The sequence below is a fragment of the Dama dama genome, chromosome 6 (genome assembly GCF_033118175.1).
Source record: "Dama dama isolate Ldn47 chromosome 6, ASM3311817v1, whole genome shotgun sequence".
Lineage (NCBI taxonomy): Eukaryota > Metazoa > Chordata > Mammalia > Artiodactyla > Cervidae > Dama > Dama dama.
In genome coordinates, this window is record NC_083686.1 from 13,515,406 (window position 1) to 13,534,392 (window position 18,987).

General features: G+C 46.1%; 1 protein-coding gene across 3 annotated transcripts in view; it reads left to right on the top strand.

Annotated features, from left to right (window-relative positions):
• Window positions 1-18,987, top strand: part of EVC (EvC ciliary complex subunit 1) — an 86,594-nt gene that overhangs the window by 53,950 nt on the left and 13,657 nt on the right. For all 3 annotated transcript variants that reach the window (XM_061145531.1, XM_061145532.1, XM_061145533.1), the window contains exons 12-15: window positions 1,108-1,320; window positions 10,490-10,599; window positions 14,325-14,535; window positions 16,201-16,407. In XM_061145531.1, coding sequence (XP_061001514.1) covers window positions 1,108-1,320; window positions 10,490-10,599; window positions 14,325-14,535; window positions 16,201-16,407 — 741 coding nt within the window. The remainder of the gene's footprint in view (window positions 1-1,107; window positions 1,321-10,489; window positions 10,600-14,324; window positions 14,536-16,200; window positions 16,408-18,987) is intronic.

An 18,987-nucleotide genomic window follows, 5' to 3' on the forward strand; every position in this document is an offset into this window, starting at 1 on the left:
GCTTGGTCTGGGAGGGTGTGAGACGTAGGTACAGAGTATGATGCAGCCACTCTCAGGCAGTTGTGATCCAGGAGGAATGACAGGTGAACTGTAGTTTTGATGCCCTGGTGGGGCTAACCAAAGAGCTGCAGGAGCCCAGGGTCGGAAATGCCCTTGTTAGTCTGAGTGGCCCAGGCAGGGCTTCACAGAGAAGGGATTTTTTGGTAAGGGTTTTGCAGGATGAAGAGGAGTCCATTTCAGATGTGAAAGTGCCTGGAGGTGGGGCAAAGTGTAGAAGCTTGCAAAGAATCTGTATAATGAAACATGCAATGAGATGTCATTTATGTGAATTAACAGGCACACCAAAGGCCATGTTTGTGGACATCACATATAGTGAAAGTATAGACATCTAAATTGGAGACAGATGCTGAATTCATGGGGATGGCTGATTCTGAGGAGACTAGGAGGAAGGGGAAAAGAATTATAGAGGGAACTTAACGGATTCCAACTTATCCTGCAAGTTTTAGTGTTTTTAATCTAGGGGGATAAAAGACAACTGAATGGTGGATTCAGAAAGTTTAATATATTATTATCTATAGGTTTTTATTTTTCACAATTAAAGAGATACATTTTTAGGAAGAGAATGGAGTGGGGAAGGTGGGATGAAGGAGCAGAATGGTGAGTAATGAGTCAGGACCGCCTTGAAGCCCTGCTAGGTAATTCTGATTGCAATGGAAAGAGAAGCCCTCCAAGGTATTTGAACTGGAAATGAAAGAGCTGTGCTTCTGCAAATAACTCACCTAAGTGTGGAGGATGGAGGGAGGCCGGGAGACCAGGGAGGGATTGTGAACCTAATCTGGATGGAGGTTTAGAGGAGATGCCAGTGAGTAAGGGCTCACTGGGTCAAGGTGGCAGGTCTGGGGCTTGACTAGGTGCGGGTGAGAGGGCTGGAAGGCAGCGGTATTTCCCTACTTTGTAAGTGTGTGTTTGTGCACATGCACATGTGCACACACGTGTGTGATTGGACAATTCCCTTCACCAGATTTCCTGTGTCTTATGGGGAGACCTTAGGCCCTGCCCAGGGCAAGACCACGACTTGTAACTCCGTCTTGTGGCTCTCGGTTTCAGGAGCTGTACCGCAGCACCATGGAAACTTTCCAGAAGTTCGCCGACATCCTGTTCCTGCAGACGCTCCCCGGTGTGACCGACCTCTCCCAGGCAGAGTGTGAATACCTAAGGCAGGAGGCCCAGGAGAACTCGACTCGGCAGCTGGAGAAGTCGGACCGCTTCCGGAGCCAGCAGTGGAAACTCTTCCAGGATCTCCTAGAGCAGGAAAAGCAGGTGTGGCATTTTGTAAAACTGGGTCTAGAGTCTGCGTTTTCCACTAACATTTGAAGGATAATGAGGCATTTCTTTCACTGAGCATCCCCGAGTGCCTGTGCTGAGTGCTTTACCAAGATTCTGGTTGCCAGCCTTTCACAACGGCCGGCCGGGTGGGCTGGGATGGGAGGGGGAGAAGAGAGCAGACCCCTCCTCGCCCAGTGTAGGAAGTCAGGAGATGACGCCCAGAGCCTGTTCTTTAGAACAGAAGTAAATGGCAGAAGGTAGTTCTTCAAGGGAGTGGACCGAGGGAGGGGTGGGAGGGGCTGCACTCTGGGGACTCCTATTTTTCAGTGAAAGTCTGTTTCATCATTAAAACCATACACTGGCCACCTGATGCAAAGAACTGACTCATTGGAAAAGACCCTGATGTTGGGAAAGATTGAGGGCAGGAGGAGAAGAGGGCAACAGACCATGAGATGGTTGGATGGCATCATCAACTCAATGGACATGAGTTTGAGCAAACTCTGGGAGATAGCAAAGGACGGGGAAGCCTGGTATGCTGCAGTCTGTAGGGTCGCAGAGTCAGACATGACTGAGCAACTGAACAATAATATGTGTGGTAGACAGAATAATGCCCCTACATCCTAATCACCAGAACCTGTGAACATGTTACCTAACATAGCAAAAGGGACCTTGCAGATGCAATTAAATGAAGGATTTGGGGACATGAAGATTATTCTGAATTATCTGAGTGACCAGTGTAATCACAAGGGTCCTTTTAAGAGGGAAGGAGGAGGGTCAGAGTCAGAGGAGATGTAATGTCCTGGGCAGAGGCTGGAGGGAGGTGAGCATCAGCCATGGAATGAGTGCCCTTGAGGAGCTGGAAAAGGCAAGGAACAGATTCCAACCCCACCCAGAGCCTCCAAAGGAAAACAGTCCTGTTCCTTTCATTCCAGATTCACCTCCAGAACTGTAAGCTACTAAATTTGTGTTGTTTGAAGCCACAGAGTTTGTGGTGCTGTTACAACAGCCATAGGTAGCTAATATACATCAATTTTATTTTTAAAAAATTAGAACTGTCAGATTTCCAAATGTAACACATGAAAATGCCCCCATTTCCTTTCTCTCTTGCTTTCCTACATGCTAGAGACTGCAAAACTAATGTGCTCAATATCCCAGTTTCTAGAAGTGGCCGCGTTGACAGAGTTCTAACCTATGAGACAAGGTGTGATATCTACAGGGAGCTTCTGTTTGCTAATACAAAGGTCACGTTACTAGAAAACATCTTCCAAGCATTTCCTGTTCTTCCTGCCCAGAGCAGGCATGGGAGGAGTGGAGGACTGCTGGCTTTGACTTAGAGACGAGATGAAGGAGGGTGGGGCAGAGAGGTGGACTGTCCCAGCCCTGGACTGCTCACCCCTAGGTGGTGGTTGTGAGAAACGTCATGTCTTTTTCAGTTGAGTGTTCCATTAGTTAGAAATGAGCCCTCAATGTAGGCATGTGATAGAAGTTTTCCAAAGAAAGTAACGGGAGCTATCCAAACTACCAAAAAGTCAATGGAAGCACCACGCAAACATAGGACCTTTCCCTCTGGGTGGGCACAGGTCTCGTTACCTGCCTGTCCAGTTTATTAGATCTCCTTCTAATTCGTTACCCGCCTGTCCAGTTTATTAGATCTCCTTCTAATTAATTTCAGTCTGCCGTCAGCTTCATCTGTTGTCCTCTGACCCGTAGTAGTCTCCTGCATATGTGGCTGGTAGGTCCCAGAGAGCAGTAGCCTTGATTTTCTTATTTCACCTCCTTATTCAAAACCCACTAGCTGGGACATAGCAAATGCTCAAGAAAACTTCCCTGCATTACCAGGGATAATATGCAGCTTTGGAAATTAGCACAGGATCACCAGGGCATGTACATGAAGCTGAATTCCTCCAGTTCATACAAATCCTGGATCCCAGGCCATATCATTTGCCATCTCTGGAGAAGCAGGGGGAAACCTGGGCCTTGGTGGTTTGGAAAGCTCACCAGATGGATCTAAAGTGCCTCTGATGTTGGCTCTCCATCAGGCCTTTTAGAGGCAGTTGTGGTTTGCAGACAGGTTTCTACCCTTGGAAGCTGAATGCCTGCATTTGAAGCAGGGCAGCCACATTAATGGGCTCCCGTGGTTGCTCAGTGGTAATGAATCCAGCTGCCAATGCAGGAGGTTCCAGAGAAATGGATTTGATCCCTGGGTCGGGAAGATTCCTTGGAGAAGGGCATAGCAACCCACTCCAGTATTCTTGCCTGGAGACAGAGGAGCCTGGCGGGCTATGGTCCATAGGGTCTCAGTGAGTCAAACATGACTGAAGCAACTTGGCCCACATGCGTGCAATCCCATTAATGGGCTTCCCTGGTGCCTCAGTGGTAAAGAATCTGCTTGCCAACATAGGAGATGCAGGTTCAATCCCTGGGTCAGGAAGATCCCCTGGAGAAGGAAATGGCCACCCGCTCCAGTATTCTTGCCTGGAGAATTCCATGGACAGAGAAGCCTGGCAGGCTACAGTCCATGGGGTCACAAAAGAGTTGGACATGACTTAGAGACAAAACAACAACAATGGCATTAATGGGCTGAGTGACTTTAGCCAGTTAGCTGACTTCCCACAACTCTGTGATTTTGTACAACTTGCTGAATTTCTCTGAATCTCAGCTTTCATGTGAAAAATATGGATCAAAATATCCTACATGGTTGCTGCAAGGTAATGCAGGCAAATGCAGACTAAGACCTTTGCACTGTATCTATTTAATCACTTCATAACACTGATATTGAAAAAAATTCAGAATTTCAGTTCTGACAAATTATTAGGCACAGACTTATGATTCACCCAAAAACCTCTAGTTATGAATCTTTTATTTTAAGCAGATATCAGACAGTGCCGAGATTCTGGTTTTATTTTTTAATTCACTTACTTTGTGAGCATATGCCTTTATGTGAATTTTCCTATGTTTTGCAGAAGTATTTTGAAAGGAGTTTTGCATGCAAGAAGCTAACAGGAAGGTTAATGACCTCATCAACTGATTAAATAAATATGACCCAAGACTGCTTTCTCAAAGTGTGTATGTCAAAATTAATTTACTGATTGATTGTTTAATTGCCTTAAATTACCATAAGATATTTAGAGACCCATATTCTCTCCCACTTTCCATATTTCCTTGTTGATGAAAATGAGAGATGAACTTTCTATGGTCGAGATGAATATTTAGTCATGAGAAGAAAAGGACCGACAAAACCCTTCATGGAAAATCACACACACACCCAGACTATAAAATTCATTTTCCACCTATTTTCTAGGTAAATGGTCTTGGTTATTTCATGCCCCATTGCTCAGGGAAGTTGTTAAATATTGTGGATTTTGTTAGTTACACAATTGGAATAGGATGTAGAATAGTGGTCCTCAAAGTGTGATCCATTCTAATACAGGTGTGTGGGCTTCTCGCCAGTCTGCTGGGTTAGGCAGAAAGATGCCTAGTGTCCCCTCAAGGATGTCCTTGTCCTAATTCCCAAAAGCTGTGAATGTTACCTTGCTGACATGGCAAAGGGACTTTGCAGATGGGAAGTAAGTTAAGAATCTTGAGATGGGGAGATTATCCTGATTGTGCAGGTGGACCCAAGATAATTACTGCTATGGGGTGCATCATTTGCAAATATCTCCCATTCAGTGGGCAGCCTTTTCATTTTGTTGATAGTTTCCTTCAGTGTGCAAAATCTTTTTAGTTTCATTTAGTCCCATTTGCTCATCTTTGCTTTTGTTTCCTTTGCCTGAGGAGACATGGGTGGGTGGTGGTGCTCAGTCATGTCTGACTCTTTGTGACCCCATGGACCATAGTCTGCCAGGCTCCTCTGTCCATGGAATTTTCCGAGCAAGTATACTAGAGTGGGTTGCCATTTCCTCCTCCAGGAGATCTTCCCAACCCAGGGATCGAACCCAAGTCTCCTGGTTGGGAGGTGGATTCTTTATCACTGAGCCACCTGGGAAGCCCCCTGAGGAGACAAATCCAAAAAATACTACTAAGACCACTGGTGAGTGAGGCTGGTCTTGGGGCTAGTACCGGGCCACCAGTTGATGGGCAGGGTCGGGTCCTGGGCCAGCTGGGGGCTCTACAGGCCCTAAGGCAGTTGGCCTGCTGGTGGGTGGGCTCGTGTCCTTGCCTGCCTAGCTACTTCACCTGAGGTGCCCCAGTATTGGTGCTGCCAGGCTGGTGGGCGAGGCGGGACCCCTGTGCTCATAAGCCAGAGCGGGGATTCAGAAAGAGTGCTTCCGAGCATGTGCCCTCATGGTAGAAAGTATTAGTTGCTCACTCGTGTCTGACTCTCTGCGACCCCATGGACTGTAGCCTACTGGGCTCCTCCATCTGGGGGATTCTCCAGGCAAGGATACTGGAGTGAGTTGCCATTTCCTTCTCCAGGGGATCTTCCTGACCCAGGGATCGAACCTGGGTCTCCTGCATGGCAGACAAATTCTCCACCGCTTTTGTGGTAGAAAGAGCTCCCCCAAATGGCTGCTGCCAGTGCCTCTCTCCCCAGACGGAGCTCTGGTTTCCTCCTACCTCTCTGGGAGGCTCTCTAAGATCATCAGGTGGATCTGACCCAGGATTCTTTCAAATGACTGCTTCTGCCCTGGTTCCTGGACCTTGTGAGATTTTGTGTGCAGCCCTTGAGGATGGATCTCTGTTTCCCATGGTCATTTGGCTCTCCCGAATATAAGCCCTGCAGATCTTCAAAGCCAAATGTTCTTAGGGTTCGTCTTCCTAGTGCAGGATCCCTGGGCTGGGGAGCTTTGGACACCTCACTGTTTGGCGAGAACCAATGCAATAGTAATTATCCTCCCATTTGGGAGTCCTCCACCTGTAATTATGGGACTTGACTATACGCTGACCCTGTCCCTTCTACCCTTCTCATTGTGGTTTCTTCTTTTTTTAATCTGGTGTTTTTTCAGTTGGAATATAGCTGCATTACAGTGTTGTCTTGGTTTCTGCTATATGATAATGTGAATCAGCCATTAGGTGTTCATATATCTCCTGCCTTTGAGCCTCCCACCCTTCTCCCCGTTCCACCCCTCTAGGTCATCACAGCTGAGCTCCATGTGCTACACAGGAACTTCCCATTATTCTTTATACCATTGGTTGTAGATTTTTTTTCTGCTGCTCTTCAGGTCATTCTCATCAATAGTTGCTCTGTGAATAGTTGTAATTTCAATGTGCCCGTGGGAGGAGGTGGGCTTAGGGTCTTCCTATTCTGCCATCTTGACCCCTCCCTGCTCCAGAGGGAACATATTTCCCACTCGTTTTTAAGATGCAAATTTAGTCATATTTTAACATCTCTAAAACTGAGATGCTTCTTAATTTAATTGGCGGTGATTTTTCTCTCTGCGTGGGACCTAAAATAACTGTGCATTTCATAATCACTGGCACATTAGACTTGATAAAAGATACTATGTCACATCAATTCATTTCTGCGCTCATTTCATGCAGTGTAAAAGCCAGAGACCTTATCCTGCCCTGCACAACCCCACATGTCAGGAGTTGACTCCCTCCCTCTCCTCCCTGTCTCCCCTTTCACTCCACTCTCGCCTCCCTCGCATGCCTCGAGCTCCCCAGCGCTCCTGCCTCATTTGTCCTGCTTAAAGACTTTCTCCCAAGCCACCTTCACCCTGAGACCTTCTCTGACTGTGCTTTTAAACCTGCAGCGCCTCCCTTCCCGCAGCATGCCAGTGTTTGCCTGAGGTGTTGACTTCACCTCCTGCCTCGCTTCTAAACGCACCTGCTTTATAGGAGGGCTTCCCCGGTGTCTCAGACAGTAAAGAGTCTGGCTGCAGTTCGGGAGACCTGGGTTCGATCCCTGGGTCAGGAAGATCCCCTGGAAAAGGAAATGGCAACCCCCTCCAGTATTCTTGCCTGGAAAATCCTGTGGATACCAGGCATGTGCTGACTGGTTCCTTTTCCTTTCTCTCCTTAGTCAATGAAACTTTGAAACAACAGTAACCATGTTGGAAACCACAAAATGACACAGTAGCACTTAACAGGGTCAACACTCCAGCCCAGGGAAGCAGCTCTTTGCTTCTAAGTTCAAACATTCATGAACTTGCCTTCAATAAGGTCAGAGAAATGGTGTGACCACTTTGGGCACCATTTGGTTGGATGATCTCTGTTCTCTTGACCATCTTTGGATCCTGTTGCTGGCTTTATCTGTCTTTTCAAAACACACACCAAAGACCCCCATGTACTTTGGTGACAGTGTTAATTTACCTTTTAGGGAATCTAGACTGTGTCAAATTTTCTAGAGTGTTCTGATTTCCTAAGCACTTTGACAGGTTATTGTAGAGTTCTCACAAAACATATCAGAGACTGGCTTTAACAAACAGTTCTAACACAGTGTGATTTTGTGTGATTAAGTGTAAGTGCTTTAAATCACAAGGCCCAGAGAAATGAAGCCTAAGCTGCTTCAGTTCAGTCAGTTAGTTCAGTTGCTCAGTCGTGTCCGACTCTTTGTGACCCCATGAATCGAAGCATACCAGGCCTCCCTGTCCATCACCAACTCCTGGAGTTTACTCAAACTCATGTCCTTTGAGTCAGTGATGCCATCTAGCCATCTCATCCTCCGTCGTCCCCTTCTCCTCCTGCCCCCAATCCCTCCCAGCATCAGGGTCTTTTCCAGTGAGTCAACTCTTCACATCAGGTGGCCAAAGTATTGGAGTTTCAGCTTCAGCATCAGTCCTTCCAGTGAACACCCAGGACTGATCTCCTTTAGGATGGACTGGTTGGATCTCCTTGCAGTCCAAGGGACTCTCAAGAGTCTTCTCCAACACCACAGTTCAAAAGCATCAATTCTTCGGTGCTCAGCTTTCTTCACAGTCCAACTCTCACATCCATACATGACCACTGGAAAAACCATAGCCTTGACTAGACGGACTTTTGTTGGCAAAGTAATGTCTCTGCTTTTTAATATGCTGTCTAGGTTGGTCATAACTTTCCTTCCGAGGAATAAGCTGCTTACTCACACTCAAAGCCTCTGTGAAAGTGAAAGTGTTAGTCACTCAGTCATGGTTGACTCTTTGCGACCCCATGGGCTGCATCCTGCCAGGCTCCTTTGCCCATGGGATTCTCCAGGCAAGAATACTGGAGTGGGTTGCCGTTTCCTTCTCCAGCAGATCTTCCTGACCCAGGGATTGAACCCAGGTCTCCTGCATTGCAGGCTGAGCCACCAGGAAAACCTCTGTGCTTTGGCCCTATTCTGCATGCATCATGGCCCTCTCCAGAAAAAAGCTACAGATGCAGGGAAATCAGAGAGTCTGACCTTAAAGATAGAGCCCTGGGTAACACAGTCTGGCTGCATGTTTCTAAGTGTTTGTTTCTCCTGGTGATGTGAGTGAGCTAGGGAGGTGCATGGTGGACCTCGGAAATATTTGAGCTTTGGAGACAGACAGATTTAGATTTGAGCTTCTGCTGTTCTTTTTAGTGCATCAGTTGTGTGGCCTGGGACCTCACAAGATTTTCACAAACAAAGCCACACTGAAGATGAGCTAACATCCAGAATTACGAAACACATAGGGAACAATCTGCCATAAGTGAGAGCCAGCACATACAGCAAGCACCAAGTTTAGACCACAACAAACACCAAGAAATTCAGATGAAGGGACTATTAGAGAGCACTTATAAAGGAAGTATGTTTGAAACCAGAGGGGAAAAAAAGAGGAATTACTGGGATAAAAATAAGACATGCTATAAAAAGATGACATATTAAAAAACTACATACTTTTATGAATGAGAATTGTAATCATGAAAACAGAAATTTAATGGATGAGTTAAATAGCAGATTAAATATTTTTGAAGACACATTGTGTGAACTAGGAGATAACGGTGAGGCAGTAGTTGGGAACATGCATGGAGGGCTAAAGAGATGGAAAATATGAGAGGTTAGGAGGCATGGGAATAGAATGAGAAAGTCCTGGGGGGGGACTTCCTTAGTGTTCCAGGCATTCTAGAAGGAGAGAATGGAGAGAATGAAAGAGAGATAATATTGAAACTGATAATGGATAAGAAATTTCTAGAAGTGCTGACAGTCATGAATCCTAAAAGGTAAAAGAAATGTTGATTTAGATTTGTGAAATCAGGAATATACATTAAAATTTTTAAATGTAGATAGAATAGAAATAGAATAGGTAACTTTCAAATCAGTAGAAGAGAACAGTAGTGATAACATAAAGATTCCCTTTAGAATAAAAGCTACAGGGTGCCTAAAAATAAATCTGACCAGTATTTATAAGAGCTTAATGGAGAAGACTTCCCTGTAGGTTAAACAGTAAAGAATCTGCCTGTGAGGCAGTAGACCAGAGTTCGATCCCTGGGTTGGGAAGTTCTTCTGGAGAAGGGAATGGCAATCCACTCCAATATTCTTTCCTGGAGAATTCCATGGACAGAGAAGCCTGGCGGGCTACAGTTCGTGGGGTCACAAAGAGTCGGACACAACCGAGTGACTAACACAGTCCAGTGGAGGAGTTTATAAAACGTTATTGAAGGGATAAAGAATTGAGAAAAAGGCTTTGTTCTTGGATAGGAAAATGCAATTTCTACAAATAAGTCTATGAATTCAATCTAATTACAAAATGAATCCCAAAAAAGCTATTTCCCAAACTTGATATACAGACCGTAAAATTCATATGTGAAGAAAAGGAACCAAGAATAGCTAAGACAGTTTTGTACAAAAGAATATGGGAAGACGTGCTCTAGCAGCTATGAACTCTTGTTATAAATTGCAGAACTTAAAGTATGATGTCTTGGTACAGACAGACCCACAGAATTAAATAAAGAGCCTGGAATGAGATTCATGTGCATATGGAAACTATGTCAGAGAAGGTGGCATGACAGGCCAGTCATAAGAAGATAAGTTATATAAGAAATGGTGCCAGGAAATGACAACCCACTTCAGTATTCTTGCCTGGAAAACTTCATGGACAGAGGAACCTGGTGGGCTACAGGCCATGGGGTTACACAGAGTCAGACATGCCTGAAGTGACTTAGCACATAAGAGAAAAAATAATTAAATCAAAAGAGAAAGAGGTTTTTAAAAATAAGAAACAAAAAGTATGATCTGACAAAGCGATGGAGGACGAAATGAACTTGAGGTTGACCCCTGTCCCTCTGTCGTGGGGTTTAGGTGTGGATGGAGGAGTATGCACTGTCCACTCTGCTACAGACACACCTGAGAGATGACCATGAGAACATCATCCACCGAGTCTTGGGCCAACTTGGCAGCCTCAGTGAAGAGTGAGTACAGTTTTGTGCAGGGTGGGGGCTTTCTGTCCAGTGTCATATTCCATACTAGCCTCTGTGTCCTCATCTGTAAGTTAACTCCCACCCTCCTGGGCCTCCCTTACAGTGTGGTTTTGAGAACAACCAAATTGTAAACATAAATATGAAATACAGTGATAGCAGAGTGCCATGTATGAAAGGTTGAAGTCAGACCTGGTGTGGGCACATGAATTGTTCTTACCCTCAATTTTCTCATCCATAAAATGGGTCTAACAATACCTACTTCATAGAGTTGTCTTTCATAGAAACTTTTAAAACACCTTTCGTGAGGTATAGTTTACATACATTATTTTTAAGAGTACAAATCAATGATTTTTAGTAAATTTTGAGAGTTCTGCACCCATCACCATGCACACTTCCATCACTCCAAAAAAGACCACTTTTGCCCATTTTCAGTCATTCCCTGTTTATTAATAAATTTTATATTTTAAAATATTCTTTCTATAGTTATTCATGTGGTATCACTTTTTCAGCTTCCTGAAAAATATTTCAGTTTCCTTATTTTACATAAGAAAAATTATTTGGGTATAGCTGGTTTTCTAGTTGCCCAGTCCTTTCCAGGAAATTATTTTTTGTATATATCAAGAAGCATGTGGATAGCTATATTGTTGGATAATACAAAGGAGGTATCAGGAGATGGAAACAAGTAGGGAGAATCTGGTGAGCAAGTTAAGGACAGTAGTGAGCAATTGGAAGATTTATCTAGTCTCAAAGACTATGTCTTTTACTAGTACTAATGTTTAGTCCATTTATATTTAATGTAAAACTTTATGATAATATATTTGGAGTTTTAATCTATCTCCTTTCTGTTTATGTTTTTCCAACTTGCTCTATGTTCCTTTTCCTCTCCTCTCTTACCTTCTTTTGGTTTAGGTGTTTTATTATTTTCTATTTTCTCTCTCTAATTTAGTTATTATATATTATATATTGTATATAGATTATATATAGTATATATGTTATATACTAATAATTTAGCTTATTAGTTATATATTCTTTTACTGTGATTTTAATGGTTCAGAGATTTTGAATTGCATCCTTTGTGTGCCAAAATATAACATACATTAATATGTTCCTTCTTTCAAGACAGTAGAATGCTTTATTTCCATTCGTTTTTCTCCCTCACAGAGGAAAAATGCTTTTCTTATTGGGCATTTTACATAAAGAATCTACCTGCAATGCGGGAGACCTGGGTTTGATCCGTGCATTAGGAAAATCCCCTGGAGAAGGGAAAGATTACCCACACCAGTATTCCAGTCTAGAGAATTCTGCAGTCCATGGATTTGCAAAGAGTCGAACATGACTGAGAGACTTTCGCTTTCACTTTCCTTATGCATTTGCAACGCCACAAGATACTGTGTTTGGTTTATGCAGTCAGTATTCATTTAGATTTACACTTTATATTGCTCTTGATTCTTTCCTGCATCTTTAAGTGTCCACTTAAGAGTATTTCTTTTTGCATGAAGGTTCTGTTTATTTTAGATTTGCTACTGACAAATTTTCTTAGAATTTTGTTTGTCTGAAAACGTCTATCTCCATTTTTGAGGAATGTTTTCATTGGGTGTAAAATCCTAGTTTAGCTGTCTTTTAAATACTTGTAAAGATCATCTTTTGTTTCTGATTTCAGTTGTTTCTGATTGCTTCTAAGATTTTCTTTCGTTCTTTGGCTTTCATCAGTTTATTATAATATGCCTAAACATGGATATGGGTTTTTGTGCGTTTCCTGTTTGTTTGTTTTTACTAAATCTGTAGTGATTCTTGAATCTTTAATTTGCTATCATTAATCAGTTTTTGAAAATTCTGAATCTTTATCTCTTTAAATATTCCTTCTGCTTATTCTCTTCCTACTTTTCCTGGGAATGCAATTTTATGTTTACTAGATTTTTCTACCTTAGGTTATTTGTCTCTTACATGGTATTCTACATTTTTGTTCCTTGTAGTTCAGTCTAGATAACTTGTTTTGACTCTCCTCCACTTCCCACTCTTTTCAGTTGTGTCTTATCTGCTGTTCAATCCACCTACTGAATTCTTAATGCTGGTTACTGCATTTTTAGTTCTAGAATTTCCACTTTATTTTTGTCATAGTTTCCAGTTATCTGCTCAGATTCATTTTATCATTTAATTTCCTGAACATATTCATTATAGCTCACTATTTTAATATCCAATATCTTGTGGGTATGTTTCTATTGTCTGTTTTTTGTTTTTTTTTTTCTTTATTTTTGGTCAGTTCTTATCTGTTTGCAAGTCTGGTTATTTTTATTGAATGCTAGACACTGTTATTAAAAAATTGTAGTAATAACTTAGGACTTTGAAGGATGGGATCTTCCTCCAGATAGGATTTCTCTTACTTCCAGCAGGGATTTCAGACAGTGGCAGATCAGCCACTCCATTGGTGAATTTAGCTGATTCAAAATTAGGTCTTTACAAGGGGTGATTCCTTATTCTCAGGAGTGTTTGCTGGTTCTCTCCTCCTTGGTAAACTGACTGACAGTTCTCTGTTCAACTTTTCAAGCTGTAAGAAGATACCTTATGTTATAAAACCAAATGTTGAGCCTCTCTAAACCAGAGTTTCCTACTTGACTCATTGAGATAGGAACTCAAAAATAGTTCATGACTTCAGTTCTGAATGTGTTAATTTTGAGAATCATGTAAAAAATTTGAGCGGATATGTACTGAAGGCAACTGTATATATGCATCTGAAACTTGAGGAAGTTAAAAAGGTTAATCAAAGGACAGATGACTGACTATAACTCAAGTGTTCACCCACATCTAAGAGGATGGGCAGCAGAAGATGGGACAATTTTAACCTGTTGCCTCTGGAAAGGTTCCCTGTGGGGCATGACTATTTGGGCTGTTTCTTAGTGAGTCAATGTATTAGTTAGGATTCTCCAAACAGAACCAATAGAAGATACAGTATAGGTGATATAGGTAAAGATATAGGTGGGCTTCCCAGGTGGCGCTAGTGGTAAAGAACTTCCCTGCCAATACAGGAGACACAGGAGACAAGAGTTCAATCTCTGGGTCGGGAAGATCCCCTGGAGGAGTGTGTGGCAACCCACTCTAGTATTCTTGCCTGGAGAATCCCGTGGACATAGGAGCCTGGTGGGCCACAGTCCATAGAGTTGCAGAGGGTCAGACACAACTGAAACAACCTAGCATGCATGCATAGGTACAGGTATAGAGAAGTTGAGAAGTCACAAGATCCGCAGCAGGCAAGCTAGAGACTCAGGAGAACCAACATGTAATTTCAGTGCCAAGTCCAAAGGCCTGAGAACTCAGGGAGCTAATGGTGTGACATCCAGTTTGAAGGTCAGCAATCCCAAGACCCAGGAAAAGCCAATGTTCCAGATTAAGTACAAGGAGAGGAAGTACAAAAGAAAACCATGTCCCACTCAAGGCAGTCAGGCAGGAGGAGTTCCCCCTTACTTGTGGTTAAGTGGGCCTTTTCTTCTCTTTAGATCTTCAACTGATTGGACAAGGCCCACCCACTTTAGGGAGGACCATCTGCTTTATGCGTTTATTCAAATGTTAACCTCATCCAGAAATACCCTCGCAGCTGATATTTGATCAGCTGTCCATTCAGCCCATGGCCCAGCCAAGCTCACACATAAAATTAACCACCACACTCGGTGAAGCCAGGAACACTCACCCCCTGCCCTAACCTCCTCCCACTGTCTCCAAAGGTCCATTCAGTACGTCCTGCAGGCGCACGAACTGCTCCTGCGCTCAGCTCTCCGGAGGCTGGCTCTCCGCACCAGCGCCATCACCACCCTGACCCAGATGAGGCTGTCGGGGAAGAAGGGCCTTCTCCAGGAGCTGCGGGAGCAACACGCCCTGGAGCAGGGCTCCTCCCAGTGTCTGGACGAGCACCAGTGGCAACTGCTCAGAGCTTTGGTAAGACCGTGCCTCAGCCCCCTGCCCATCCCAGAACAGGAGTGCTGCTTCCTAGGCTTCCAGGTTCCAGTGTGGTTTAGTCAAAGCCCCAATCCTGGGGACTTCTCTGGTGGTGGCTAAGATTCCTTGCTCCCAGTACAGTGGGGGCCTAGGTTCGATCCTTGGTCAGAGAACTAGATCCCACATGCTGCAACTAAGAGTTTGCATGCTGCAAATGAGGAAAAAAAGGTCTTGCATGCCTCAACTAAAAAGATCCTGCAAGTTTCAATGAAAATTGAGGCTCCTGTGTGCCACAGTTGGGACCTGGTGCAGCCAAATAATCAAATGAGTGCTTGGTTGCTTAGTCGTGTCTGACTCTGTGTGACCCCTTGGACTGTAGCCCTCCAGGCTTCTCTGTCCATGGGATTTTTCAGGCAAAACTACTGCAGTGGGTTGCCATTCTCCTCCTCCGGGGAATCTTCCTCAGCCAGGGATTGAAGCCACTCTCCTGTGTCTCCTGCATTGCAGGCAGGTTCTTTACCCACTGAACCATCAAGGCAACCCCCAAATAAATAAATAAATTTTAAAAAAAAGAAATCCTGCTCCCATATTGTGTGGGTGGGGACAATGGCACAATAGGTACCCCCTGTTGGGGGCACCCAGTATGCCCAAAGCTTGCAGTGTACATGATAATGACAATTATACCAAAGTTGCACAAGAAGTCAGAACACAGATAGGTACAGTCATCATCAGGGGTTAAGAGAAGAGGGCTGTGTGGTCTGTTTTAAGGTCTTAACAAATCTAAAGAAAGACTGAATTGCCGGGCTGGGATTTAAACCCAAATAGGCTGATTCCAGGTCTCCTATAGCCACTGAGTTGTATGAACAGCTGATGTTTTTTGACCTATGAGTGAGGGACAAGCTCACCGTCTCTTTTTCTCGGCCCTGGAGGACTTGATGGGAAGCAGGCAGGACTTCCTACCCTACCTCCGACCACAACCTCCTTCTCCAACTGCTATTCCTTCAAGAGAAGGACTCCCCATGGGCCCTGCCTTGGCTTTCATGATGTCCCAGACTACTCTCAGACTCAGATGTGACTGAAGAGCCTCTCTGCTGTGTGACTTTTAGAAAGTTACTCAGTGTCTCTGCACCCCTCTGGCCTCATCCCTCCTAGTGTTCAGGTCTCAAAGTGGGGTGAACGAGTAAGTTCTTGTATGTGTAAAAAGCCGCGGATGGCACTGGGTACACCATTGGTGCTCAATAAATGCCCGAAGGGATCGGCAAGATCCCTAGGCTCATCCACTGTGTACATGTTTTTGCCAGCCCAGACGTGCCCACTTCCTACCCCTTCTCCAGCTTTCCTGGGACCCCCCGCAGGGCTGACCCCACCTTCTAGTTTGGTCCTGACCAGAGCATCCCTTGACTTCTCTGGAGCTCAAACGGTAAAGAATCTGCCTGCGATGCGGGAGACCAGGGTTTGATCCCTGGGTGGGGAAGATCCTCTGGAGCAGGGAATGGCAATCCACTCCAGTATTCTTGCTTAGAGAATTCCATGCACAGAGAAGCCTGGCGGGCTACAGTTCGTGGGGTCGCAGAGTCGGACACGACTGAGTGGCTAACACACACACAGACCATCCGTGCAGGCGACAGGGGGGGCTCCAGTCTTCTCCCCGCCCGACTTTTCTAGGAGGCGCGGGTGCTGGAGGAGGCCGGCAGGCTGGAGGAGGAGGCGCAGCAGACCCGCCTGCAGCTTCAGCAGCAGCTGCTGGCCGAGGCCCAGGAGGTCGGGCAGCTCCTGCAGCAGCGCATGGAGCGCGCCATCGGGCAGGCGCTGCTGGGCCACGCGCGGAACTCGGCCTCCAGGAGCCGGGCCAAGGACATGGACGACTTCAAGGTGCGGGGCCGCCCCAGCCCCTGGGGAGCCTGGGGGACTAGAGGCGGGGGTCGGGGGCGAACGAGAGGAGGGATCCGAGCAGAGCAGCAGCTGGGCGCCCAGGAGCCTCGGGCCCTGCAGAGCTCTTTGCCTCTGAGCCGCCTTTCCCCCCCTGTAAGAGGGAATGCCTGTCCCATGGAGTGGTGAGGATTTCCGCCCACTGCCCGGCCCTGTCTCCCGGTCTTCTGAGCACCAGCTCGGTCCTTGCAGCGGCCCCGAGAGGACCGTCATTTCAGCCAGAGCCTCCCAGTGGGTCAATGGCAGATACCAGAGTCTGAGCCTAAGTCCCTCTCCCAGGGGCAGGCCCTCCCTGCCCTTGGCCACCTCTGTGGGAACCTGAGCGCCGGTGGAGTTGTCCCCGACGGCTGACCATTGCTGCTGACATCAGTCTGACCTGAGTAAGCCGTGGTTCTCTGCTTGCACTGAGTTATGACAAACCACAGGAGTGAAAACCGCCTTCGTAAGAAGTGACGTGGGCATCGCCCTTCTAAGTCAACAGAGGGGGGAGGGGCTTTGGCTTCCTCATCTCACTGGGCTCTTACCGCAGCCCTTGCCTGGAAAGGGTAATTTTTCTTCCCATTGTTCAGGTGGGAAGACTGAGGAGTTTCACTGGGCGGAAGACATGCTTAAAGCCTCCCAGCCTCAGTGAGCGGCTGGGACTGGAGGCTGTTTGTGCTTCGCTTCTCCTTGCCTGCCTCCTCCCCCAAGCTGTAAGAATACAACCCGTGTATTGCAGGTCTCAGCAGAGAGAGTCTGTGGCTGGTACCCACAGGAGGTGTTTTAGATCTGGGCTGGCAGCAGACCCCCCTGGGATGTGCCAGGACCCTCGAGGGCACTTCCATGAATCCCTTCATTTACATAAAGTCACTCACCTGCACAGCAGAGAGACTGGCCCCTCGATTCTGAAACACCCCATCTTGTTCCAGATCTCCGGTGTCTGCCACACTTCATCATCCAGACCTCAGGGCTAGTGATGCTGGGAGAGTCTCTTCCCTCTGCTAAAACCTTACAACTCTGACCTAATCAGTGGTCATTACATGAAAACAGAATGAAACACAAGTGTGGCATCCTTGATTCTGAAACACCCCATCTTGTTCCAGATCTCTGGTGTCTGCCACACTTCATCATCCAGACCTCAGGGCTAGTGATGCTGGGCGAGTCTCTCCCCTCTGCTAAAACCTTACAACTCTGACCTAATCAATGGTCATTACGTGAAAACAGAATGAAACACAAGTGTGGCATATCTTGTCCTCAGCTTTTCCAAGGGATTCTGAGTCAGGATTAGATGATGGACCCCCACCAGACACACACCCACCGGAAAGAACATGGGCCCAGTGTCTGGAAGGATGTTCTTTGCTGGACCTCTGTTCACAGGGCCCCTTGGCCTCGGGCCCTGCGGCAGGTGCAGGGACAGAGGAGCCAGGCGGCAGCATTCCTGCCTTCAGAGAGCTTGCCATCTACTGGGAGAAGACACGCTAACCTTGAGAAGTTGTACTGGATGGGAGCTGAGATGCAAGCAGTGCCAAGGGGGATTGAGAGAGGGCTGAAACAGAGATTTTAGAGCAAGTGTGTTCACTGACTTGAGTGGTACACCAGCCGGAAAAACTGGGGAGGAGGAAAGGAGGGCAGCCAGGACTGAGGCCCTGGAGAAGGGAGGTGGGCTGCCGTGCAGAGGGGTGGACTCCACCCCCCTGTGGCAGGAGACTGGAGGGACAGAAGGTGTGATGTGCAGGTGGGTTTGCTGATTTGAGAGGGGAGAAGAGGGACTTCCTGTCTTCTGCGTTACATGTGCTAAATGAAATCTGAAGAAGGCCATTAGTGGGGGCTCCTGACCGGAAGTGCAAGGCCAGAGCTCAGAGTCCTTGGGGGCAGAGTCAAAGGTGAACATTGGATGGAGAGGAAGAGAGAAGCAGTCGCAGTAAGGGAGGAGCAGGACCTAAGGGTGAGGAGATGGACTTTCATCTCCTCTGCATCCTGAGCTGCAGCCCTCCTTACCTCCACAGCTTCCATCCATGCCGGCACAGCAGGGTGTATTTCTCAGCTGTCTGAACATAACGAATCACTCAACAATAATGAATGGGCATTTTCTTTCCTTGCCCAAAGCTTGGAGCCATTCAATAAATGTTTGCTGAAATGGGGACTCGAACCTGACTTTTGCCCATCATCTTATGAGCTAAAAGGTGATGACTTTACGAGTGCCCAACCAACATGTCCCCAGTGATGGGGCATCCCAGCGTTTCTTCTCTGTTCTGCTTTGGGTCTGAAGGTGTGTCATTAAGGACTGCATATAACTGCAAGTGACAGAAATCTGTGCTTAAATAAATAGAAGTTACTGATCTCACATAACAAGAAATGTGGAGGTAGGTGGTTCCAGGCTGGCACAGAGGATCAGTGATGTGAATGAGGACAAGCCTCTTTCTTTCTGATCCATCATTCTTGGTATTGGTTTTGTTGCCTCATGGTCTCAAAATGGCTACTGCTGCTCCAGACATCACTCTGTGTCCTGGCCAGAAGAGGGAAACAGCAGTCTATCACCCTCAC